The sequence below is a fragment of the Dermochelys coriacea genome, chromosome 3, assembly GCF_009764565.3.
Source record: "Dermochelys coriacea isolate rDerCor1 chromosome 3, rDerCor1.pri.v4, whole genome shotgun sequence".
In the NCBI taxonomy this organism is placed as follows: domain Eukaryota; kingdom Metazoa; phylum Chordata; order Testudines; family Dermochelyidae; genus Dermochelys; species Dermochelys coriacea.
In genome coordinates, this window is record NC_050070.1 from 134,337,539 (window position 1) to 134,364,964 (window position 27,426).

The 27,426-nt window shown below is 41.6% G+C and overlaps 2 protein-coding genes across 4 annotated transcripts in view; one reads left to right on the forward strand and one right to left on the reverse strand.

Annotated features, from left to right (window-relative positions):
- Window positions 1-162: 162 nt before the first annotated feature.
- On the forward strand, window positions 163-26,962 carry NTPCR (nucleoside-triphosphatase, cancer-related). 3 transcript variants are annotated; one of them, XM_038397856.2, is made up of 5 exons: window positions 272-591; window positions 4,840-5,002; window positions 5,929-6,025; window positions 9,683-9,892; window positions 26,408-26,962. In XM_038397856.2, the coding sequence occupies exons 1-5, from the start codon at window positions 558-560 to the stop codon at window positions 26,435-26,437; spliced, it is 534 nt and encodes a 177-aa protein (XP_038253784.1). In that variant the 5' UTR covers window positions 272-557; the 3' UTR covers window positions 26,438-26,962. The 3 variants fall into 3 exon arrangements, with proteins under 3 accessions (XP_043367312.1, XP_038253784.1, XP_038253781.1); XM_038397853.2 differs by lacking the exon at window positions 26,408-26,962 and adding an exon at window positions 17,557-18,847 and having other exon boundaries at window positions 291-591; XM_043511377.1 differs by lacking the exons at window positions 5,929-6,025; window positions 9,683-9,892; window positions 26,408-26,962 and adding an exon at window positions 5,364-5,506 and having other exon boundaries at window positions 163-591.
- The window catches only part of PCNX2 (pecanex 2), a 250,569-nt gene continuing 248,045 nt past the window's right edge, over window positions 24,903-27,426 (reverse strand). Inside the window, 1 exon segment of the mRNA XM_043511376.1 lies at window positions 24,903-26,257. Within this exon segment, the coding sequence (XP_043367311.1) occupies window positions 26,087-26,257 (171 nt within the window). The 3' untranslated portion in view covers window positions 24,903-26,086.

Here is a 27,426-nt window from a genome sequence, read left to right on the forward strand (position 1 = left end):
GGGAGTTGGCAACAACCTAACACGGACCCTGAGGTGTCGGTAAAGCAACCCCAGGCATTCCCCAGTCCCCTCCAGAGTCTAGCAAGCAAGGGCTGGTTTAAAAGGCTCTGCGCCGAGCGCCAAGGCATGACCCGCCACTGCCTACAGCGCCCCCAGGGAAACTCCTCATGGGGGCGCCCCTCCGGGCCAGGCTCCCGCTCCACACCCGCTTTCCCCTCAGCCCCGCGCAGGAGAGAAAGGGGCAGGCGAGCGCCGAACTTCGCCTGCCAGTCTGGAAAGGCCCCGGCCCGGCGGGCGCCACGTCCATAACCAGCCTCAACCAATCCCGACCCGCGACCCGCGCCTGGGCGGCAAGAGCGCGGCCGCGCGACAGGCCGGTGCTGGACAGGGGGCGGCGGCTGCCGCTTTGCAGGCCGCCGGGTGGCGAGCGGGGGCCTGCCGGAGGAGGAGGAGCCGGAGCCGCCGCCGCCGCAGGCCGGGCCCTGGCGACAGGCTCCGGCCGCCCTTGGCGCGCGCCGGGGGCGGCATCGCTGCAGCCGCGCCCCCGGCCCCTCACCATGGCCCAGCATGTTTTCCTCACCGGACCCCCAGGTAACCCCCCGCCCCGGGCAGCGCGGCCCCGCCCCGCGGGTTCTCCTGCAGGGCGGCCTCGGGGCTCGCAGCGCTGGGGGCCCCGAGCCCGCCCGTGTTGGCAGCCATCGCTCCCCGCCCCGCCGCGGGCCCGGGGGAACCAGCTGCAGCCTCCCCCTCCCCGAGTGTCCCCCGAACCGGCCTCCCTTGAGCCCCTGGGCAAACTTGCCCCCAGCTCACGCAGCCCGCCTGGTCGCTCTGTTGCGCGCCCTCTGCGCAGCTGCACCTTCCAGCCCCTTCAGGCGGGTGCGCTTCCAGCTGGGGTTGCGCCGGTCTTAATGCACTTTAAACTGGTGTCAGAGTAGCAGCCGGGTTAGTCTGTATCCGCAAAAAGAACAGGAGGACTTGTGGCACCTTAGCGACTAACACATTTATTTGAGCATCAGCTTTCGTGAGCGACAGCATCGGTTGCGTCCCATGAAGTGAGCTGTCGCTCACGAAAGCTGATGCTCAAATAAATGTGTTAGTCGCTAAGGTGCCACAAGTCCTCCTGTTCTTTTTGCGGATACAGACTAACCCGGCTGCTACTCTGAAACCTGTAACGAATTCGGTCATTTACACTATTGCAAAAACCCTGCGTGAAGAGCTGCCATTTCTCTACTGGATTCTTAACCTGGGGCAGTGTAAATGAGGGAGGGATTTTTTTTTTCTTTAACTTTTGGTGATTACCTTGATTTCTCAAAGTCTCCATTGAAACGCCAAACAAAACCCTTAAGCACAACAAAGTACAAAAGCTGTGTTTGAATTAATCCAAGTATCAGAGGGGTTGCCAAGTTAGTCTGTATCCACAAAGACAACCAGGAGTCCGATGGCACCTTAAAGACTAACAGATTTATTTGGGCATAAACTTTTGTGGGTAAAAAAACCCACTGAAGTAGTAGTTTTTTACCCACGAAAGCTTATGCCCAAATAAATCTGTTAGTGTTTAAGGTGCCACCGGACTCCTCGTTTTTGTGAATGAATCCAGTCTCCTTTCAAATAAGTATTCTGCAATTTGCGGATCTGTATCTCACTCTTCTTGCTGTCTGCTGTTTAGGTCAGAAATGCTGAATTCACTAAATCAAGATCCTAACTAAACTTTTATTCTAAACAAATTAATGCTATGTAACTTGAATTTCCAGGCACTGTTGTTTTTTTTCCTTTGTGTCTTGACAAATTCCTAGACAACTAAGCCCAGATCAGTTAAACTGCAAACATTAGCAATTTCTTTCACATTAACATTTTCTGTAATTTAATTGTAATCAGTTAGCATGTTCAGTCTAAATAATGTACAGTTATGGTGCAATATCATTTGCCCCTTTCTATTCTGAGGCGGTAATTGGAATCCCGAATGGATAATACAGACCATGAGTTGAAGAAGACTGAGTACTTTATCACTACAAGGGAATCAGATTACCGCTGAGGTAAAACAGGGGCAGCAGAAATACTGTTGCTGTTTTGTTACAAGTTTAATTAATAAACCAACAATTCTTACTGCTTAGCTATCAAATTCAGGAAGTGAGATTATATGGGCCTGATTCTCCACTGCTTTGTGCCTTCTGTAGTTATTTATACTTGTGTAGAGTGAGCATAAAATGATATCAGGTCAAAGTGGTAGCACTTATACCCACTTTGCACAGGTATACAAGCAAATAACTACACAAGGTGCAAGATAGTGGGGAATCAAGCCCCTGGTGTCTGGAGAGTGTCTGAGGCTGCAAAGTCCTCATTTATACTGGTTTTAACTACATATGATTTTAAATTGATCTAGTTAAAGCAGGACATCCTCTCTCTCCCACAGAGGCACTTAAACTGGTTTAAATCTTGTTTGTATCCATGTAGCATGTATTCGTGCTCGTAAACTACTGAATTAAAATGACCTGGTTACAGATTTAAAATCTATTTAGTTAAACCAGTGCAACTTGTCTCATGTAGACAAGGCCTCCGAGTGCCAAGGAAGCTGATACTGCCATACTAGTCATTTTATTTCAATTTGAATGCTCACTGTCATTTTGGCTTCATCTGTGCTACAGTTTCCTCTGTATCATGACCTGCTGCTGATCCCAGTGAAGCCAGCTGGAGATTTGCCACAAATATTGGTCCCTTAGAAAACAATTTTTTAAAACTGTTTGTTTATTTAGGAAGTCTTAACAGATTCACAAATCCTTGCCATGTAAACATTAGAGACAAAACAATAATCATTACAACAGTGAGCTTTTGTTTAGAGAAACATTAGATAGTAATAGAATCATTAGATTTCTCTATTTAAGAGGGTGGTGCCATATTACACAGTGAGAACCATCATACTGCTGTCAGAAAACAATTCTTAAGCACAGTCTTAAAAGCCTTTGGTTTCTGCGAAAGCTAGTGCTGGTTGGTGAGGATGAGACATAACTTTGTGAGGGACATTCTTCTTCATTATCTATTTTATTTTCTGTGCAACCTACCAGAATATGTGCACGTCATTTAACCACTAATATCAAATGTCTGGTCTTAGGTTTTCCAAAAAATTTAAAGGGATTATGCGTTTTTTATAGATTAATATAATAGTTATACAAAGATAATACATGTGATTATTGAGAATAATGAAGTACAGGTATTAATCTCATTAATTTCTCATTCTTTCAATATCCATTGCAGCTGTTGCAAAGCTGTAAACTGCAGAAGTAATTACTAAAACCAATAACAGATTATAAAACTATATTTAGCATGGAGCATTTTTAACATCGAGTATAAATCTCTCTAAAGATGTGTAGAGTTTTACAAATTGATTTGAACTAAGTTCTGTCAAAGATAGGCATTTACGTTACTCACCACCATGATATGTGGTTGGTACAACTGTGTTTTTAAAAAAAACCCTTGCCTTACCTAGCGTAACCCCATGCAAACTGTGATATAGATTAGACCGGTATCTGAAGATAAAATGACTGCTACCTTTATTATTTAGATAGGGAGTTCTATGGGGCAGTCTTTTTGTTCTGTGTTTGTACAGCGCCTAGCACCAGGGTGTCCTGGGCCATGGCTAGGGCTCCTGTGCATTACAGAAATACAAATAATAATGATGCTAGTATGCTTGTGCTGTACAAGACATGATAGACTATGGGCCAGATTTTTTAAGGCATTTAGGTGCCTAAAGATGCAGATAGGCAGGTATTTGGATTTTCAAAAGTGCCTATAGCCCAGATTTTCAGAGGTGCCTAGCTTCCATTAAATCATTTAAATCAAAAGTTAGGAGCCCCAGTAGCTTTGAGGATCTGGGCTTAGGTATCTAACCCCTATCAAATTAGGCACCTGGGCAACTTCTGCAAATTCCACTAGATGCCTGTCTGTGTTGTTACATACCTAAATACCTTTAAAAATGTGGCCCATAGTCTCTGCCTCCAGGAGTTTAAAGGCCTGCTCTGCCAGATACTTGACACTTTTGATCCATAAATAAATCTGCTTCGACAAGACAGCTGACTGGTATGATAAAAGGGATGAAATAATGACACCGGATTTTGTATGAGATGGAGGTAAATTTGAGTTTAAAGTAAGAGACAGCCAAGAGGTGTATTTGTGATGTGGCCTGGAGGGACACTTCCATTGTAGAATTGGAGAGAACCTCTGGAAGACTGCCAGCATTCACTTAGAGGAAGAGGCAAATTAAATACAATCTGTCCTCCCCTGGTGGGGTATGTGGTGAGAAGGATTTCTAGATCCACTTTGGGATGGATTATCTTCCCTTCTGTTTGTTTAGAAGTTTGTTCCTTTCATTAGAAGTCATTTTGTCTTCTAGGGCCTGACTTTCAGAGGCAATGATCTGCGCACTTACGTCTCCTCTGAGGCCAATAGGAGCTGCAGATGCTTAGCATCTGTGAAAATCAGGCCCATAGGGAATGCCGTTATTTTTAACCATTTACTCTATAGATGTGATGAACTCTGACCTTTTTGCCAACAAGAGAACAATGGCACTGGAATAACGGGAGGTTGTGTATGACAGAGGCCTACAAACCTTCAAAATGTAATGTGAAACCTGACTTCTGTTAGTTCTTTTTTCCCCTCTCCAGGATAAAAAGTTTTAATATTTGGAGAAATCAGAATCGGGAAAAACATCAATCTGTATAAAATCTGTATAAAATGTGTGTAGCCAGCTATCTGTCTGCCAAATGTGATTGCTGCCTCAGAATGGGCAAGTTTAAAACGAGGCTTTATGCTTTGCTTGCACTAATAATGGGCACTTCCTTATTTTAGGGATTGGAAAAACGACATTGATCCAGAAAGCCACTGAAGCCCTAAAATCCTCTGGGGTCCCTATTGATGGATTTTACACAGAGGAAGTCAGAGAACACGGCAGGAGAATAGGATTTGATGTCGTCACTTTGTCTGGGAGACGAGGAACTTTATCTAGACTTGGGTACTGCTGTTTTATAGATTAAGGTGGTTATTGCTTTGGGGCAGTCCTGCAAGCCCCTCCATGCATTAAATGCCCCTGGAAATAGTGGGATTTCCACACACAATGGGCTTTAGGATCACATTCTTTGTCTGTTCGATTCTCTGGGTCTGATTCACTGTTATCCTTCACTTTATGGAGACATTTGCATCTCTGCCTAGTTAACCTAAAAACCCTACCAACTCAGAATGATCCTCCAGCTTTCCACTGGTGCAGAACAGCAATTGAACTGGGTCCTCTGACTTTAGAATGGGCTCTGAGTCCCTGTAGAACAATAGAACATGCAAACTGGTTTCATGATCCCAGACGCTATTTTTTTTTTCAGGTTGGAAGGAAAATAACTTGCTTCCTCCAATTACTTTCTAAGGGACAGACCTGATAATCATGAATCAAAGAAGATAAGTTCAGATAAGCTGTCTACAACAAGCTACCAACTGTCCCATAAATCCCATAACTGGGTTTTTAACTAGGCAGATATTTCAGATCCCCATGTGGGAGGTCTAAAATACATACAAGCTCAAAGTCTCTCCTGCTTCACTGGACATATTCTCAGCATTTAACACTCCATGCAAAACTTGGGCCTCTTCACCCTGTTATCTGTCTTTCTGAACAATGTTTAATACCACATTTAGATGACACTGAGAATAACCTATGATAGTGTCTATATACAAGGAGGAAAAGCTGTATATTTTCTGTTTTGCCATCTACAGCATATCCAGTATATGGTGGGGTTTTTTGGGGGGACGAGGGGGGAAGAGTTGAATTTTAAAGGAAATCTGGCTTATTAGATAACCACTCCCATCCTCACATAGCTAAAAGTATTACAGCAAAATGTTTGTGGTTCATATTATTTACAAGATTGTTTTTTTGTTTTTTTTTTGTAAATTCAGTTCTGATTCTTCTACTGCAAGACCTGAATATCGCGTTGGACAATACATAGTAGACCTGGTTTCATTTGAGCACTTGGTGCTTCCTGTGTTGAGAAATGTGAGTATCTTATGAAAGCTTCTGGAAAGCAAGTACAACAAGCAGAATATTATAAGAAGGCTTGATAGGTTAAAGTTGTTGGGTAGCGATAATGACTCTTGGTTTTTAGATTTGGCTGTCCTGCACTCACTGCAGGACCTGAAGGGGTTGGGGGGAGTGGTTCTCCTGTGATCTGTGAGACTTTCAGAAGATCCCTTTGCCTCCTCAAAACCACTCTTCCTGGTCCCCCATCCCTCTGTCAGGACGTATCTCGTAGAAGCACCCTTATAACTACACCGTATCAGTTGTGGCAGGGAGCCACAATCTTGGATATTGGAGGATTCAGCAGCAGAGCTTGCTATGGCCAACTGCTGTTTCAATTAACTCCTGCACCCACAAAATGTATGTTTTCTTCCTGCAGAGCTCCAGTGGAGGAATTTCCATGGACTCCCAAGAAGGGGAGCTTACTGCAGAGCCAGAACCTGCTCTCTCCCTTGCTGTGATCCACTTTTCCTAGATTTCCTTTTCCTGTGAAAGCGGAGAGAATGTTCTGGTGGAAACAATGTTGCTGGTTTTCTTTTCTTTTCTTTTTCTTTTATCACTGTTTTCCTTTTTAATTAGCCTTTTTTCAAGAGACTTACAAACTTGTTACATCTTCAGTTGCTGATAGTAATACTGATAGTAACTTGAGGATCTGTCTATTGCTGCTTTCGGAACACTCTGGCTGCATCAGTGTGGGACCTCTGTTGTATTTTAATTTCCATTCTAGGTATCATCTGCTCAAGGCACATTCCATGGTACAAGTGTTGTCAACATAGGTTTAAAGAATTTTCACCATCAATCCAGTAGTGTAAACTGGGGTCTGGATTTACAATTTCTGTTTCCAGGCTCCACACACACAGTAATGGGAACAATGTTTCTTCACTTGAAATTTATTGCTGACAAAATTTGCACAACTAGGTGTCTGAAGTGTAACACAATGAAATGGCTTAATGCCTCCAATGCGTGTGTTCCTTTGTGCTCCATCCTCTTTCCTTCCCTTCACATGCTATCTGAAGTTTGTTTGAATCATATGTGAGGTAGGTAGGTGATAATACATCCGATACTGTGCTTGTAGTTAATAATAGATAATGTCCTTACCGGAATTGCCGCTCTCCCACCCCTCACCCCAAAATTAAACTAGAACAGATCTTTTGCCAGCATTTTCAAGTAAACAGTGCAACAGCTGCTGAGACCATTACCAGAGAAATCCTTTTGATGGTGATTTAACTACATTGCTAAAAGCAGGTTAGGTTAGGGGAGAAGAGAATTTGGCAAGTTACCTGGAGAGGACAGGGAAACAGAGTGGGTAGGAAACGAAGATGAGGTTGAGGTTTTTTGCTTATCTAACGCTTTGGAGAAGGAACAAAAACATAACCGTATGGCAACAAAGAGGATGGAAGGAATGTAAAGAGGGTAGGAGGACAAAGGGGAGAGACAACATTAATAATATTTACAGATTTAGATTTTTTTCTCTTTTTTTAATTTAGAAATGAAACCTCACTTATAGTAAACTTAATCTCCAGGGAAAAGACCTCACTAAACAAGGGCTGCACTTTGTATACTTATAAAGGATAATGTAACTGTGATTATTTTAATAATATAAATTCATCACAGATCTTACAAAAAGGAATCAAGTAGCATGCACTTTGCTCACAAGCATAATGGAGCTGTGTGTATGTGTGAAAAAGAATCAAGAATAGAAAGGAGTTGGAGAATTGGATAGGGCCTCATCCTGCTCCCACTGAAAATAGTAGCAAAAGTCCTATTGATTCAGTGGGAGCAGGATCTTGCCTATAGGTGATACAGAATGGGAAAGGAATAGTGTGATGGAAGGAAAGCATCAGATTGGAATAGGAAGAGACCAGTTGAAAGTAAGGGTAGGTGAAACAAAGTAGAAATATAAGAACTAAAGGGGAGGGCAGGTATTGTAGAAAGATGGTAAGCTAGTAGAAATATAATAATACAAATAATCTTAGATGGTTACCAGTAAATCTACAGGGATCACGTTAATATTTTTGTAGGGACTATGACAGCAGCATATGCCAGATAGTTAAAGTCCTTTTTTGTGGACGGTTTGTAGAAATAGCAAAATATATCGGATGTTAGTTTCTCAGAGGCTCCACTACAATTTGTTGGATTAGCCTGCTTTGATCACAGAGCGTCTTGAAACAGGTATATGCTGCTTAACATATTTGTGGGACTGTTTAGACTCTGAGCCAGCTCCCACTGACTTCCCTGGGAAAGAGAGTGGATGCTAAAGCGGGCTCTGTTTGGGGCTCTGGAAACGTCACCTGAAGGGACTGGGGATTCTGTACAAAGTAGAAGCTCCATTTCTTAGCACTTTTCCTAGTGGCAGGTACTGACTTTTCAGTTCACTGATCTGTGAAATGGTTTTAGATAAAACTACCCCACCCTGCAGGGACTCGGACGTCAGTAGGGACTCAGCTCTTAAAGGTTTTAGGAAATATGTAGTGCATCCATTTTCGTAGGAGCTAACATTTTCTATCTTCACAAGGGACTACATGTTGACTGGTTTCTCCTTAAGTTACCTACATATGTGGTGTCTGCACTTATTTGTGAATTAACAGTGAAGTTTTGACTTGCATTGATTTGCTGCTTACAGATATAAATAATAGAACTTGATTTTTCAGTTAATAGCCTCAGAAGAGGGTGATGAGCTCATTTTCATCTAATCCGTAGCCTGTCAGATTTCTGTACTCGATTGGTTTATGTGCCATCTTAAAAAATAGTTGTGAAGTGAATGGATGAAGAATCAAGCTCCTATACTACCAATGGCACGCATACCACAGTTTGGAAACCCCTGCCCTAATTATAAGTGTATTTATCTGTTGACCTATGCAAATGCAGGGTTTTGTGGGTGCAGTGATGTAAATGCAGCTTTGAAAATCTAGTGCCCCTCAGACTTAACTACAGTAGCTGGCATGCAAAAATACTATCACATCTTTGCCAAGTGGTAGCAGATGTTGAGGCCTTGCAAGTCAGCTTCCTTGGGAGAAGCTATCAGTAACTTGGAGTCTGAATATTTTCTTATTGTAACTTGTTCTTTATACTATATACACCAGTCCTTGAACAGAGGTGGTCACAAACCACAAGCAGACATTCTCCTCTTTCTAAAATCTTAGCCCAAACGCTAATAACTTGTTCATAGGAAGCAACTCTTCACCAAGAATTGACTCTAGTTAGGGAGATTAAGTTGTAGAGCAAACTCTCCTGCTGTTTCCAACAGCTTCCCCCCAAAGGACCTATATCACAAAACTAAAAACAATGTACTACATCTTCAAAGATTCTATGCTACTCACATGCTAAGAAAAATAACATGTAAAATTGTATGACTGTGTAGTCAGGTGATTGCTGCCCTAAAACTGCAAATCTCAGGAACTGAGTTGGCTCTTCCTTTCTTCCCATCTGGGATTCTGTTGCTTTGCTAGGTAACAGGTTGGTTGGCTTCTGGCATCCTTAGGAACTGGGGTGACTGGCTTTTCTGCCCTTATGCTCCAGCACTATTTCAAAGAAATGTTACTCCTGAACTGACATTTCTCCCACAAAGAAGAGTGGCTCTTACTTCAGTCTTGATTTCTTCCAGCTGTTTAATCCATTTGTGTATCTTTCCTATAGGTCGATCTTGGCAGTGACACAGGGAAAAAAGTGTACGTAATAGATGAGATTGGTAAAATGGAACTCTTCAGCCGGTCTTTTATTCAAGCAGTTCGTCAAACTCTGACTGGTTCAGGGACCACAATTCTTGGAACTATACCAATACCTAAAGGCAAGCCATTGGGTCTTGTGGAGGAAATAAGAAGTCGGAAGGATGTTATGATGTTCAATGTAAGTAATCTCTGATATCTTTAAGGAGCCTTTCACCTCTAGGTCACAGTGTGAATCTGGCTCAATTTGAATGCTATCAATGGATACCTGTTGGATAGCCCCAGTGAAATGAAGGCAGTGCTCTCAGTTGATTTCTTAATGGGCAGATGTTCACATCGCACACAAAAAAAGCACAATGGGCACTTTTGTTGGCAGACTGTCACCAGAGAAACTAGAGACTGAATGAATGGGTCTGTTGAAGGAATATTAGTATTATTGTTTCTAGTGTTCCCATCACCATGGTGTGAAAGTGCCAGACCAGCATTCATTCGTTCTTTCAAGTATAGTTCATCTTTGAAAATTGGCCTGCAAAACCTTTGCCACCAATGATGATATGTGAGAAGAAAAGAACCTACCTTGAAACTGAGCTCATTTTGAGTTTGCAGGATTGGTAATTAGAGGAGAAAGGCGGCTTTTTTTTTTTTCTCCTTGTAAATTCAGCATGCTTTATCCAGAGTCACGGAGACATAATAACATGGAACCCTTTGTTACAACACTTAGTTTTCAGATAGGAACTGCACTTTAAGACCCTGCAAATCAAGTGTTGACAAATTCTCAAATCCTTATCCTAACAGTTATGTAGTGTCCTTATAGAAATACCAGTTTAAGAGGTTTATTTATTAAGCGTCCAGAAAGATGCTAAATATTTAATAAAACAAGCAAAAAAATAAAATTAAAAAATTGGTCTCTTCCCTTCAGTTTAATTTTGGTTGATATTTACTGAAATTAGCACACAGAAGTAGACCATATTTCTAGAACAAAACAATAGATTCTTATGAACTACAAAAATTCAATAATTGTGACTTGTCAGAAAATTAATATGCATGGAGAGAATGTTTTAATGCAATACACTAGTATCTACTTGAATGGTGTATTGTAGATTAGGGTGATGCAAGTTATGATGAGTGCTTTTCTATATTTTGTGAACATCGTAATTCAGACTGAATGAAAGAAAAGAAGTCATTATTTTGATGCTGCTTTATAGGCTGAATGATCTTCTTTAGTGGTGCTGTTTTAAAACACATAATGAAAATGTCTTCCTTACTGGGCCATGGAGCTCCCCTAAATATTCACTTCTGTTGTCAAATGTTATGTGGTTGTGTCAAATTATATTGATGGGATGGGATGGTCCTCCCCCCTGCCCCATATTGGAAATATCACCGTGTCCTTACTAGGAATGCCATTGACCATTTCTGCATCACCTAAGAACCAGTGTCCTGTATCTGCGGCATCAATTATGAGTTCTCCATCACCATCTTCACCTGCTAGTCATCAACCACTATATGCTTTAATGTCTGCTCACTTTAAAACTCAGGAAAGCCACATTTCTTCTTGGTAGCAGGCCACATCTTCCTCACTGAACATCACAGCGTCACTCATGACATCTCCACCTATGTCTCGGCAGACTTCTGGACACTAGGGCCATCTCCATTCACTACTGAAGTCAACTGGAATTTTGCTGTTGCCTTTAGTGGGAGTAGGACTTTAGACGACTGTATCACGTTCTCTGAGAAAGTTGCTAGGATCATGATCTACAGTTATTCTCGTTCTGGTTATGGAAAATTGCTTACTTAATACATTAGCTAAAGCGCGGGGGATGAGGAATGTAACAGACTGTGACGTTCCCAAGTCACAGGGGCCTAATCTACCGAAGCATCATCTAGCAGGATATTTGCCTTGCATGTTAACATGAATATATTTACCTGTTCATTCCCCTGCTGGTTCAAATTTGTGCATGAAGCAGGAACTGAAGCTGTCTGTAATGATGCAGGTGTTTCTGCTGGCTATTGTAAGCTATAGATCACCGTCTCCATTCTTGAATTGCCATAACATGGGGGAGGACTTGGAGTGCCCCTGCAGAGCCAAGAAGTGTCAGCTGTTTCTTGCTGGTTCGTTTTTGCCTCCCATTGTACAGGTAGACAGGTATCTCCAAACCAGTTTGGTCCACCTTGGTGACTTCTTGTGGAATTAGGCCATGTGTGAGGAATTTAGCATAGTTCTCCCATGTCCTCTACTTAATCTTTTAATAGGCGTTCCAATGTCGAAAGCTGAGCATGCAAAGGGTGCTGTTGTTTTGCTTGCACCACCATTGTCCTCTTGTGACCCAATCCTCAGCTGGTGTAAATGGATGCAGCGCCGCTCACAGCGGTTGAGCATCTAGCCCTTAATATTGAACATAATAATCCCAAAGTGCTGTAGGACGTAATGAGTATGAAACTCCTGTGTAATAAGAGCGGTTTTGTATTGGTGGTGGTATTATTAATTACTACTTGTAGTGTAGCATCTACAAGCCTTAGTCCTAGATCAGGACCCAGTTGTGCTAGATGCTGTACAAGCACCGAACACAAAGATTGTCCCTGCCCCTAAAGAACTTGCCTTCTATTGCTGCACGGCTCCATCTTTCTGAGGGAACTAAATCTTCCCAGTGAACTTTTCCTTTATAGGCTCAGTATTGTACATGGTATAGAGGCCCAGGTTATAGTCCGAAGCTGGCTTGCCTCCATTTTCTCCTTAATCCCTTCCTTTTGCTTTTGTAAAAATACAGTAGTGAAGTTTGGGTTTCCAGCTGTCTTTTTTTAAAAAGAACAAAAACAAGAATCCATAGTAGGTTTCAGTGTAGAAAATATAGCATCATCATACATCAGGGCAATTGAACTGTGGTGCAGGACCCACTGCATCACAGGAGGTTAGGAACCAGAGGGTACAGAAAGTTAACATCTTTTAATTATAAATAATGCATGTTCTTTTCCCTGATATTCAGTCAGCTTCTGTATGACATGGAGTAAGAGTGTTTATGGTCTGTTAATACATCATCTTTATGAACTCTACATAAATTCAGTTTACTAGAAGTATATTTTTTTTACTAGTAGAAGGAAAAGCACCCATCAGCAGAGGTGTATTTCTAACTTATAAAATCATCCCTCTGAAACCTGACCTTTTTCTAAGCCCCATACTTATGCTGTTTACTTAAAGCAACATTTCTCCCTTTCCAATTTTCACCTTGTCCCTTCTGTCGCAACACTTTCGTGGAGAATTTTTTTTTTTTTTAAAATAACAAAACACTTCCTTTTCTCTGTCTTCAGCTCTTGATATAGTTATCTTGCATTTGGTTTTTGTGGCATCTGGTAACTACATGTCAAATCCTATTTGTATTGTGCCTAGTAAAAACAGAGGTACCAGACACAAAATCATTAAAGTCAAATGCCCGAGATGTTCCTGATCCATCTGTGTCAGTTTATTTTGATAAAAGTATTGAGGAATATGGATTTTTTTTTTTTTGTCCACTTGTTTCCCCGGTTTCTTCCTGTGCTCAAAAGAGAAAAGGGCTCCAAATAGAGAATTTTTTGCAAGTTGATCTTTCCCTGAGTGTACTTGTCTTTTTTTATTGGGATAATGGACTTCATAGTGTTCTTGCATGCTTGGAATCTTGGTGCTGGTTCCTTCTATCTTACGCAGATGCTTTGTAACAGTGATGTTCACAAACACTTTCAGCTCTCTGGATATGAATATAAATACTGGCATTTCTAATATATAACTTAAGCATTGGGTTTTTTGTTCTGCAATGTTGTTGTCTGGAAGTCAGCCCACAACTTGGGTCTAGACCATCTCTAGAGGTTAATAAGAGCAGCACATGAGAACAAAAAGTCTTGCAAAATAGCCATGAAGATTTCCCAATCTGTACAATATGCTTGCCAGTATTCTCAGTTTAGATAATTTCTTGCTGCATATATGTACATAAAAGTTTTGGCTACACAGGTATTTTACATGTGGATATTATATTATATGGATTTTGCTATTTTAAATGTTTGGCGGATCACCTGAAAGTCAAGATAATGGGTGAAGTCAAGAGGTTTACTGTGGGACCATGGCATCTGATTTACCTGTGTTGTTCACTGTACCTTGTGTCCCATGATAAATACCCTGTAGAGTGATTGCACTTTTGAGTGCCTCGCTCTGTGTGTTTGTTACTCAGAATGTTGGTCAATAAAAGTAACATTTCAAAGACTTCTTCCCTCCCTCCTGTTTTCCATGTCACTTTTTCAGTTGCCCATTGTTGTATCTGCTCCCTGGAATTAAAACGGCCTGGATGAAAGTATTGTGTCAAATTGCTAACTCTCTCTCTTCAGGTTCACAATGTCTGTTGCCAACAGTTACATATGGCTTCATTTATTGTATAGAGTAGTAGATTGGGACATTACCAATACGTTTATATGTATAAAAAGAATATCCAGAGTTACTCTCCGTTTCAGCATTAACTGTTGTATCGGAAGGAATATAGAACCCTATGGTTCAGAGCTTAAGCCAATTCGATCTTCATTTATAGTGAGAATTTGCTGGAGGCAGATGATCCCACATCTGCCTACTTTGGGGTTTCTTGCACCTGCCTCTAAAGGATTTGGTGTTGCCCACTATCAGAGACAGGATACTGGACTAGGTAGACCATGGTCTGATCCAGTTATTGCACTTACATACAAGAGGTGAAATCCTGACCCCACTGAAGTCAGTGGGAGTCTTGCTATTGACTGTAATGGGACCATATGTTACCCTAGGTCTCCACTTGTGCAGGCACAAGTAGTTTTGTACATGTACATCTGAAGTGCAAACACTTGCATGTGCACAAGTGCTAGACCTTGCCCTCACAAAACCCAACAGTTATACAGACATAAAAATTAATCAGCTATGTGCACTGGTGTTTGCACTTTTAAAAGGCTCCTAAACTTTGTGAGACAAAGTGCATGAGGTGATATTTTATTTCACCAGCTTCTGTTGGTGAAAGACACAAGCTTTTGAGTTTACACAGAACTCTTCTTCAGGTCTGAACCTGCTCGTCTTTTACAAACAGAAGTTGGTCCAATAAAAGATATATTACTTCACCCACCTTGTCTTTCTCTAATAACCTGGGACCAACACAGCTACAGGAACACCTAAACTTTAACTGGTTTTTGAATTTTTTTGAAAAAAAATTCTCCAAAGATTCTGAGAAACCCAGGTATATTCGCATCAGAGCAGTGTTTGTATAATATTTGAGAGCTTGTTTTAATTCTTCACTGCAGAGGTGGTTGACATGAGTAAGTCATCCTTATTGAAATATTATCTTATCAAATACTGAAGGCAGAAAAACCACTACTATACAGGATGTGAATGAACTAAGGTATCTTGAAAAGCATTTCTAGGAATGAAGAAAGTGTGTGGTGGCTGTTTGAATGATTTTTGTCAGTCATTCACAAGTGAATAATCACTTGTATTTGCAGTACTTCTAAAGATTTATTCTAACAGTTTTACATAGGTTTCTAGTTGTAGCAGATGGGGTCGTCTGTTCGCTGTAGGTAGCAAGAGGAAGCAGATGTTTCACAGAATTATTCCTCTCCCAATATGCAAAAAGAAAAGGAGTACTTGTGGCACCTTTAGAGACTAATAAATTTATTAGAGCATAAGCTTTCGTGAGCTACAGCTCACTTCATCGGACGCATTTGGTGGAAAATACAGAGGGGAGATTTATATACACACACAGAGAACATGAAACAATGGGTTTTATCATACACACTGTAAAGAGAGTGATCACTTAAGATGAGCCATCACCAGCAGCGGGGGGGGGGGGAGGAGAAAAACCTTTCATGGTGACAAGCAAGGTAGGCTATTTCCAGCAGTTAACAAGAACATCTGAGGAACAGTGGGGGGTGGGGTGGGGTGGGGGGGAGAAATGACATGGGGAAATAGTTTTACTTTGTGTAATGACTCATCCACTCCCAGTCTCTATTCAAGCCTAAGTTAATTGTATCCAGTTTGCAAATTAATTCCGAGGCCCTTTGCACTAATGTTCCGCACAGGGATGGACTGCAGGCCGTTGGGAACACTTTCCCCTGTGGTGTCGCGGCTGACCTGGTGGCTGAACTTTGTGACTTTGTCCTCACCCATAATTGTTTCACATTTGGAGACAGTGTATACCTTCAGATCGGCGGCGCTGCGATGGGTGCCCGCGTGGCCCCACAGTGTGCCAACATTTTTATGGCTGACTTGGAGCGGCGCTTCCTCGGCTCTCGTCCCCTGGTGCCCCTGCTCTACTTGCGCTACATTGATGACATCTTCATCATCTGGACCCATGGAGGGGAGGCCCTTGGGGAGTTCCACCATGATTTCAACGGTTTCCGTCCTGCCCTTGGCCTCGGCCTGGGCCGGTCCGCACGGGAGGTCCGCTTCCTGGACACTATGGTGCTAATAAGCGCTGGTCACATAGGCGCAACCCTGTGTCGGAGGCCTGCTGGCCGCTGTTCCTGCCTGCATGCCTCTAGCTTTCATCCAGATCATGCCGCACGGTCCATTGTCTGCAGCCAGGCTCTGCGATATGGCCGCGTTTGCTCCGGCCCCTCAGGCAGAGACGGACACCTGCGGGATCTCTGTCATGCATTCCTACAACTGCAGTGCCTGCCTGCTGGGGTGGGGAGGCGAATTGGCGGGGCCGGGGGAGTACCCAGAGGTCACCTACTGCAAGACAGGCCCAACAAAGAAAATAACAGAACGCCACTAGCCATCGCCTTCAGCCTACAACTAAAACCTCTCCAACGCATCATCAAGGATCTACGGCCTATCCTGAAGGATGACCCATCACGCTCACAGATCTTGGGAGACAGACCAGTCCTTGCTTACAGACAGCCCCCCAATCTGAAGCAAATACTCACTAGCAACCACACGACAGAACCACTAACCCAGGAACCTATCCTTGCAACAAAGCCCGTTGCCAACTATGTCCACATATCTATTCAGGAGACACCATCATAGGGCCTAATCACATCAGCCACACTATCAGAGGCTCATTCACCTGCGCATCTACCAATGTGATATATGCCATCATGTGCCAGCAATGCCCCTCTGCCATGTACATTGGTCAAGCTGGACAGTCTTTGCGTGAAAGAAGAAATGGACACAAATCAGCTGTCAAGAATTATAACATTCAAAAACCAATTGGAGAACACTTCGGTCTCTCTGGTCACTCGATTGCAGACCTGGGGGTGGCTATCCTTCAACAGAGAAACTTCAGGGACGGACTCCGGCGGGAGACTGCTGAATTGGAATTAATTTGCAAACTGGATACAATTAACTTAGGCTTGAATGGAGACTGGGAGTGGATGAGTCATTACACAAAGTAAAACTATTTCCCCATGTTATTTCTCCCCCCACCGTTCCTCAGATGTTCTTGTTAACTGCTGGAATTAGCCTACCTTGCTTGTCACCATGAAAGGTTTTCCTCCCTCCCCCCCCCCCCCCCCGCTGCTGGTGATGACTCATCTTAAATGATCACTCGTGTATGATAAACCCATTGTTTCATGTTCTCTGTGTGTGTGTATAAATCTCCCCTCTGTATTTTCCACCAAATGCATCCGATGAAGTGAGCTGTAGCTCACGAAAGCTTATGCTCAAATAAATTTGTTAGTCTCTAAGGTGCCACAAGTACTCCTTTTCTTTTTGCGAATACAGACTAACATGGCTGCTACTCTGAAATCTCCCAATATGGAAATATATGCTGGACTTGATTTAAAAAAAATTCAAATACAATGAGATGGTTATTTAAAGGGTAAGCCAAATCCTAATATGTTAAAATTTTGATTTTTCCCCCCCCTCCCATCTAGGTTACTAAGGAAAATAGAGACAACATTTTGCAAGATATTGTGACAACTGTGCAGAACTGCAGGAAATGAAGACCATTTCCTTGTTTGTAACCATAAGCTCTTATATAAGTATATTGGAGGCCCAATCCTACTCAGGCCTGGGGCAACTTTACCACTGTCTTCGATATGAGGAGGATTGAGTCTGTAGCACTGTAAAATGTGAAAATGGGATGTTGGGCTTCCATGTTTGTTTGTTCATCATTTGCGTAGAATTTACTCAGTTCACAAGGTTTAAAAAAACCCTCATCCTGGGATCTGAAAGTCAAGCAATTGTTTCTGATTCCAATTATAGTAGCACAAATTCAGTTAACTATTAAATTCAATGGAACTATTGATTCAGCTCCTAATCCTGCAACATATGGTGAGGGTAGTCATCTGTGCCTTCAGAGAAGCGTTAAAGTCAACAGAGCTCTGTGCAGGTCCCACAGTCCTCCAGCACACGACACATTGCAGAACTGGGGGCTGATGTAGTCCGAGCATAATCTTGCACAATCTGCTTTTTGCATTATCACCACCACTAACACTGACCCTGGGCTCCTACCACAGTGTGCCTCAACTAACTCTCCAAAATACCTCAGCTGGGTCAGCTTTATAAATGATGACGAACAAAACACAATAGATTGATTCTTACGTCCCCGGATAAGTAAACTGAGCAAATGTGATCTGAAATCATAAGACAAATACATGATATAACTGGACAATTGTCATCTACAGTGTTGAATTTTAGAAAAAATATTAACTTTAAGTTGCTCAGACAGTACTTGATAGGAATGCTGCCTGCTCTCTATTTTCACATTTTCTTTTCGCCAAAAAAAAGGCTTCAGGACCCTTGCTTTCTTAATAAAATCTTGACAGATGTTTTTCATAAAATGTTTAAAATACCAAGCATTAGACTTAGTGCTGCATTTGACTATCCAAGTTTAACAGTCCATTATGGCTTATTGATGCTTAATGATTTCTGTTTATTTCCTTTTGCAATCCTGTGCATGTTTTTTGGTTAATGATGAAACAAGAAATGAGAGTATTAGACAACATATATCCCCAGGAGGTTTGTAAATGTGTTCAGGAAAAAGCATTTACCACTTAATCAGTCTTGCATGTCATAAACTAAATTTCCAGCCAGGTGTACTTTTGTTCTCATGCAGCTTAAAGAGTTTTCTACTTCAAAGATTTAGGAATGGAAAGGACTGAATTCCTTCCTTTCTTGTGTAGAGTGTAACAAATGTTAAAATAAACATGTTGGTTAAAGGCATATGGAAACTTGCATTGTAGTTAGTCATTTATTTGTACACCAGTTCATAGTTATGCTCCAATAGCAGTGTGTGTTTATAAAGCCAGGTTCAAACAGCCCTTTTGCTAGCGTACAGAAGGCTGTGGGAAGCATGCAAGGAGGATCCTTTCTCTTCCCCATACCCTGTACAAGGGCCTGTTAAAAGTGAGTCCTGCTGTGGGCGACTGGAGGTGCACATCACCCCCAAAGGGTTGGGGCTAAGGCCCTGTTCTTAGTACGTACTAGGGAGGGAGAATTCCCCCCAGAGCTCCCTATGGGCTTGTGCAGCTCTCTGCTACCCCAACACAGGACTGTGCCTTAAAGACATATTTCAGAGTAGCAGCCGTGTTAATCTGTATCCGCAAAAAGAACAGGAGTACTTGTGGCATCTTAGAGACTAACAAATTTATTAGAGCATAAGCTTTTGTGGGCTACAGCTCACTTCATCGGATGCTTAGAATGGAACATAGAGTAAGAAGATATATACATACAGAGAAGGTGGAAGTTGCCATACAAACTGTAAGAGGCTAATTAATTAAGATGGGCTATTATCAGCAGGAGAAAAAAACTTCTGTAGTGATAATCAAGATGGCTCATTTAGACAGTTGACAAGAAGGTGTGAGGATACTTAACATAGGGAAATAAATTAATTGATTCCATAATTAAACATCAGCTGTCTACATTAGCTAGGAACTGTGGACAACTCCAAGCTATCGCTTAAAATACTGTAGTTGGGTGAATCAATCTTATTCAAGAGCAAAAAGTTTAGATGTGCACCTTACCCTGAAGTTCAGCAAATACTGGCTTTGTCAGAGCCAAGTGTGAGAGCGAGTTTCTCCACTATGAATAGCCAAGCCCTAGTCCTCAAGCGCTTGAATCTAGGGAATTGGTAGTATGTCTAAACTGCAATTCAAAACCTGTAGCTGGCTTGGGCTGTAGGACTGCTTAATTGCAGTGTAGACATTTGGGCATGGGCTAGCACTTGGGCTCTGGGACCCTCCCACCACGCAGGGTCCTAGAGGTTGGGCCCCAGCCCAATTTAGAACCCTGAGCCTGGACATCTCTGAGAAAGGGTGGGACTCTCCCTCTCTTCTATAAAGAGAATGGACAGAACTTTTGCCAAATTTACCAGCTGCTTCCCCCATCACCTCTCTCAGCTGGAGACTGTAAGAAGTTGGAAATCCTCTGATTAAATAGTGTTTTTGTATGTAAAGTGAAACGAGGAGCCAAATCTGACTTGAAGTTCTTTACCCATTACTCATGCTACCTTTCAAGAGCCTGTTTGCTTTCATAATGCTATAATATCTCAGCTGTGCAATTGGTGTTAATATAATTGTCCTCTAGCATTACTGATCCTTCTTGCTATTTTTTTTTACTTCATTTTGTAGGGTTGTGACACTGTCTTATGTGGTTGTAGAGTAACTAGTATGATGGAATCCCCCCTCCCCCGGGGGCCCTTTGTGCACTTTATACTACTATTAATTTTTCCATGATAAATGCTAGCTAAGCCATGTGTCAAACCCTGTTAGCATTCAGACATCTCTTGCAATAGAAGAGCCCTTTATTTTACTGCATTCTCAGATTTACCCACCTCTCCACATATAATCCCTCCTTTCCTGGTCATTGATATATAGGGTCAAATTTTTAGCTATACTTGTGTGTGTTCTAAATCGGATGCACGCAAACTTGTGCAATTACCAGTTTTAGCTGGCAAGTGTTTGCATGTGCAGTCTTGTGTGTGCGCAAACAGTGGTCCAACCAAAAATATACCTCATAATGTGGGTGTAACTGGATTTCTGCACCAATGCCCCGTGGCTTCTAGCAATTACACATAACTAACTTTATTCTGAAGATAATCATGGGAATTTCCTTCTCAAAGTGAATTGGGAAAGAACACTGTTCTGCTTTGGTAGCAGTTTTCTCAAACTACGCAGGGGAAAAATCCAGAAGAGTTGGTGTCTAGAGTTCATTTTCCAAGTCCCTATTCAACCAACAAGGTTTCTTGAGTTACAGCTGTATTAGTGGTTCATACTAGCCATGCTAATTAACAGGTTATCATGCAAAATTTATAATATTACACTTACCATATCCCCAAATCTGAGTGGTATAATACTGTGCTGAGAGAGGACATTCCCTATTACTTAATCCACACATCCCACTATCCCCAACTAGTGTGAGTGTTTCCTCCATTAATTCAGATTAGAAATAAGGCACAATTCTTTCACTTAAATTGGAATATGTTACCAAAGGATCTGGTGGATTCACCATAATTTGTCCTGGGCTTAAAACCCATCCTATTGAAGTCAATAGGAGTTTTTCAGTTGAGTTTATGGGACCCAGGATTTCACCCTTTAAACCAGATCAGGTCTCTTTCTTAAAAAAAAAAAATGCAATAGCACAGCCATAAACTATGAGCTTGATGTAGGGGTTACTGAGTGAAAATCTCTCACTTGTGTTATGCAGGTGGTCAGATGATACGCTTTTAATGGTTGCTTCTGGCCTTTAAATCTAAGTCAGTCCCAAAGTAATGCAATATACCTGTTTCAAATGTTCAGTAAGGGGGGGAGAAACTAATAGTTCCAAACTAAGTTCAGCTTTTATGGTACCCTATGTTCATTGTAAAGGCAAAAATGTATTGCCTGGTTTCACATGTGCAGCATATTTGGAAAGCCTAAAGAGCACAGTGACAACTAGAGCATTGACAATTCCCCTGATCAGCTCATTTACCAATAGCAAACATTGTGTGGTAATAACCTCTGATACAGCAGCAAGACTCCTGATGACAATGTTACTGCACCTGCACATTTTAATTTGTGTAAAAGGGAGAAAATAATTAGTGCCTATTTTGTTTAAGCTCAAGCATCAAGGATATTGTTGGCAAGGAAGTTTATAACAATTCCAGCCTGACATAAATAGAGGCTGCATTATTGAGCATGTGTCAGCTAGTTTTTTACTCGTGACATTTGGAAAGTCAGAGAGGGGTAAGTCTTTAACACTTGACCTGCTACAGAGTTAATAATAGGGCTAAGAAATATCAGTCTTACAGAATTAAGTACAAGTAACAGTAAAGTGCTCTAATTAATTATCAGTCTCCCTTCCCTGGAGCAGGATGAAAATGGCACTAATTCAGTAGTTTAAGAGGAATAATTTATTTACAAGGAGAGGGTTATTACATGCTGACAAATTTCAGTATTTATTCAGATGTCCTAAGGTGAGTTTTTTGGTACATCTAATCCTGATCCTGACTTACACAGCCTGTTTACCCAAAGAAAAGCAGGCTGGAGGTAGACTGAAGTCAGACCAAAGAAGCCATTTCCCCCCTTCCCCTATCCTCAGAACCTAAGCAGATGAGCTATGAATTAAACCTCGGAGACTCTCAAGAACTTAATGACTACAAGGAACTCCGAACAGTTCCGAGATGGAAAAGGGAAATCACACTGACCTTAAGTAGGCTTGACAAAGTTTATCCCACTCTTGGATGTAAGTGTATATTAAGTCCTTCTGTTTCCTACCGACTGTACAATCAGATAACTTGTATAAACAAAGCTTGGGGGTCTGCCAACTGGTGACTAGATGCTAGGGTGAACATAACTGATTTAGCAGCCCCTGGCTGGTTTCACTAATGTTGCTGAAGTAATTGATTAGATACTCTGGGCAGATTCTGACTTTATTTCCATGAGATGAGCGCCTGACCTTTACTGCATGACTTGAGCAAGAACAAATTAGTGAAAGAATAAAATAATTTAAGCAAACGAACCAAGAGAGGGAAAAACAGTTAATCTGAGGGCTAAAATGGGACTAGTTCTGCAATGTTCATACTTATTTTACCATATACCCCCATTGCTCTGCTTCCTCACTCAGTCCTGGTACATTATAAGGATCCCCCCACTGCTTTCCTCCCACTTTGATCATCAGTAAAATGTCACCTAGCCATGCTCCATACAACACTCTGACTATTTTTATCTTTGCCTATAACTACAGTATTTGGGGCTAAGGCTCTCCAGGCGGATCAGTGAATGGGGTGGTGCCATCATTCCCTCATCACTGATGGTGTTTCCATAAAAGTAGCACATACACTGATTGTGCTTGGAGAGTGGGAGCTTGTCTTCTTCAAAGGCTGGTGCAGTTGCCTATTAAGCTGGGGGTGTCCTACTTGAAAGCAGCAATAAAGGATTCACCTGGCAGCAGACTGACTACCCACTGCTGCATTGCATGGGTCATAGCAGTGCTGCTCTCCAGTATATCCACCACATTTTGGAATTAGGGGAATGAGCAGTGAGCAGGCTCCTTGTTACACAGCATGTTGAGTAAGTGACTTCTTGCACCTGCTGTTTTGGAAAATTTCAACATGTCACCTAATATTTGATGTGTTGGGATCACGCAATATAATATAATTTAAAGGTGTTGGTCACAGCAATCCTCCAAACACCACTGTCACTGCACACTCTGAACATGTAACACAGACAAACTGTTCAACCATAACAGCTTAGTCCTATACAATGCTGGATGGATATTATCTATAGTAGAACCTCAGAGTTGTGAACACATACTGGAGATTGTTTAAAAAAGAAAAGGAATACTTGTGGCACCTTAGAGACTAAAATTTATTTGAGCATAAGCTTTTGTGAACTACAGCTCAGGCTCAAATAAATTTGTTAGTCTCTAAGGTGCCACAAGTCTTCCTTTTCTTTTTTGCGAATAAAAGACTAACACAGCTGCTACTCTGAAACCTGGAGATTGTTTGTAACTCTGAACAAAATGTTATGGTGGTTCTTTCAAAAGTTTACAACTGAACATTGACTTAATACAGCTTTGAAACTTAATTAGGAAGAGGAAAAATGCTGCTTTTAACCATCTTAATTTAAATGAAACAAGCACAGAAAGTTTTTTACCTTGCCAACTTTTTTTTTTACTTTCCCTTTATTTTTTTAGTAGTTTACATTTATCACTGTACTGTACTGGCTTTTTTTTTTTTTTAAGTCTCTGCTGCTGCCTGATTGTGTACTTCCAGTTCCAAATGAGGTGTGTGGCTGACCGGTCAGTTCGTAACTCTGGGGTTTGTAACTCTGAGGTTCTGCTGTATAATCTATTTGTAGCTCATCTAGCTCCAGTGTTAAAAAAAAACAAGACAATTACCAAAAGTCATTCTTATTCAATAAAAACATCCACTTAGACCCCAATTTCATGATTCCCAGCAGAGCATCTTTGATTATGCTGTGGGCACTACTGCTCACCTTAAATACACTGAAGATATAAGTATTCTTATTGACAACATAGCCAACATGGTCAATACAAAGCTATGGGCTGTTGTCTCGGAGAATACCAGTAATGCTTGTTTTTTGTAATTGTTACTGTTGGGAAAGTTTAACATTCCTGCTGTTCACCCAGCCAAGATATTTCAATAACAATTTTAAAACAAAAGAAAAATATCTGCAACACATATATAGGCACGAAAAGTAACTGGATACTTTGACGAAATCCTCCCCTCCCCCCAATAGGCAGTTGGGATTTTTTTTTTAATAACTAAAATGTGTAGGGATAAAGCCCGTTAGAGGCCTGGGGACCCTGTGCTTGGGGGGATAGGAAGCTGCCTTTATCTGCACACCTGAGCAGCAGCAGGTGGGGAGTCATTATGAGCACTCTCCTGGTGCACAGCTGCATCAAGAGGACATGGTCTGTTGGCTTGAAATATGACTAGAAGCCTGTGCTGTCCTCTGGTGCAGCAGCGCTAAAGCACATTCACCTGTCATCTGGTTCCATCCAGGCCCTGTGGACGCAGGATCGCTCAGTGGTGCCTTCGAGGCCAGCACATTCCACTTTCTCCCGGGTGTGGCCATTATGAGGGAGGGCAGGATTTTGCCCATAATGTTCAGAGCTTTAGTTTTAATTTATATTAAATAGTGGGAGACAAAATGTGGATTTCCAAAGTCTGCAAATCAGCAAGTAAGCAAACAAATGTGAATGAAAATTGCGGCATCAGAGAGTGTACTTGGCTCACTTATTTTGACCAGTGTCGTTTAGGTGTTTTTTTTTTTTAACAGTATTGCATATAGATGCCATGGTAATGGACAGAGTCTGTGAATGTGAAGGCAACAGTATATTGTGTAAAAGTAATGAGAGCTCGCTACAACATCACCTATTCAATCTTGCTCATTAAGTGGGACGAGACAACCTGGTTTTGTATAGAAAACCACCATGGCTGTGGATTAGCATGATAAGAATTAGACAGGAGCTGCTGTAGTTACAGTAAAGAGGAACATTGAGGCACCAATAGTTGTAAATTGTTTAATTATAAAAAAAATGTATGAGCGTGTGTATGTATATACTACAGTACATTAAGGATTTGTTTTAGCCTCTTAGCTTCAGATATAGGCATGGATTCCTGTCAACTCAACAGGAGTGCGAGATTATATGTTAGAGCAGTCTCATATATAAAACTGCTTTGTTTGCAAATAAGGAGCACCATATGCTTTGTGAAGGCTTTCCATGCACTGGCTATACTTGTTCTCAAAACTTGTCTTGTGGCAATATGTAGTCTATCTCTTCCATACAATATTTCAACATGGCTGCATGCAGTATATCTTCGCCTATATTAATATGTTGCTATACGTAATTACCATCTGCGTAACACTAAAGAAAAGGAAGAATGAGGCTTGCCTTTAAAAATTCTCAGATTTAGCTCTAATGTTACAGTGTGTATTGTACTGTCCTATTACATGTTCTATTCAGAATTTTTCTTTGTGATGCATTATGTATAAAATGCCAATTATTTAACATGCAGTCCTCTTTTTTGTTATGGCAAGAAACAGATGTCTGTGTGCTTTTCGCCGAGTTGCATTAAGATCTTCCATTGCTTTCACTTGCACTTCCATGCATGCTTCTTTTTGAGCACGTCCAGATTTCCACCACAAGTGGGTCAGCATCGCTGCGGGGGAAGGATATCAGGCAGAGTTTATTCATTGTTTTAGAAATGTCAAGAACCTGAGATGAAGTTGCACTGCATTTTAGGACATCTTTAAAATCTGTAAAGGTCCTTCCATCCCCACATGCTGAGCCTTTTTGCTGAAGAACATCTGCACAATGGGATTCTCTCTCCGAAGTTAGAAAAATAAAGGGGTTTGAGGTTTGCTGTTACACTTGAAATAATTGCAGCTGACGGACCTAGATGTGTTTTTCTTTACTTTGAAGGTGTACATATGGCCCTTGAACTAGGAATATTCCTCACTGCTCTTCTGAGTGGCTTTGTTGAGAAGCTGTATCCTCCAGTGCCATATCCTCCTGGCTGGCTCTTCTACACTCCAGATTATGACTCTCAACAATGGCATGGGCAGAACCTAGGTCTTTTCGCTGTCTAGATTTTGTAGCATCAGTCACTTCATAAGTCTCGGAGAACTGCTTAAAACAAAATGTAGAATAGTTTAGGAAATGTCTAGATGGCACTCATTTGGTTCTTTTCAAAAGGACATTTTGAAACAAAAACAGACAGATTTCTGGACTTCATACAGTTTTGTGTAATTTTGTATGATTCACATTTATTTATAGGGTGAACTTCAGGAGCTAAAAAGGAACTAGAGAAGACCCCGGCACATGTCCCTCTTCATGTGATAACAGCATAGTACTGCCCGCAAGAACAGACTACCAGATAGAGATTGTGCAGTTATACCTACATTGTACTGTGCCTGATCATGTTAAGGCTGAAAAGGATGACCCAAATTATCCCTAAATGTAATGAGTCTAATTCTGCTCCAACTTCACTAGAAGACTTCCAGTGGTAAAGCAGCGGATTTAAATAAAAGCCTTATTTCACATCACACGCTGGCATGTAGCTACATTGAGTGCAAGAGCTCACTTAGTGGCTGGCCACGCAAAGTGCTCAGCTTAGCTCTCATGACTTCAAAGGGAATTGAGAATGGTTGGCAGGATCCAGACCTTAGACTGTAAACTCTTTCGGCAGGGGTTGTGTCTTATCTGTTTGTGCAGTGCCTTGCATGTCTATTGGTGTTGTAGAAAGACAAAAATAATACTCGCATAAGTAAAGCAAGCAGTAGGCCCTTGGTGAATAATGCTCAGTCCAGCTGCTGCTGGAAATAATGGCAAAACTCTTTGCCTTCATTGGGAGCAGGACTCATCATTCCATGATGCGATTAGGATGAAACTGACTTCAGAGGTGGACAACCTGGGTGTCTTCTGGGTTAATAAATTTTTATGCTGTGTACATGAGAAACCAGACTTGGGCTATCCATATCCAGTGATTTTGTCCTAATGACAACAAATCAACTTACTTGGTTCCATTTGGTAACGCCAAATGATTTAATGTTAATTATGCCCTCAATCTCTCATTGGATTTGCCAAACCGCTTCACGTCTAAGGACTATGATTTTATTTTATCACTCTGGAGGGTCTGTAGTGAGGATGATGCACTTCAGGAAGGAGACTGGTTGGAATCAAAAGTTAAATCCTATATTCAAGTAGCCAACCAAACAAAATACTAAAGTGCACACACAAATTTTCCCTGGGGAGAGACTGAGAGAAAGAAAGAATAAACTCATGTGACAGATGTT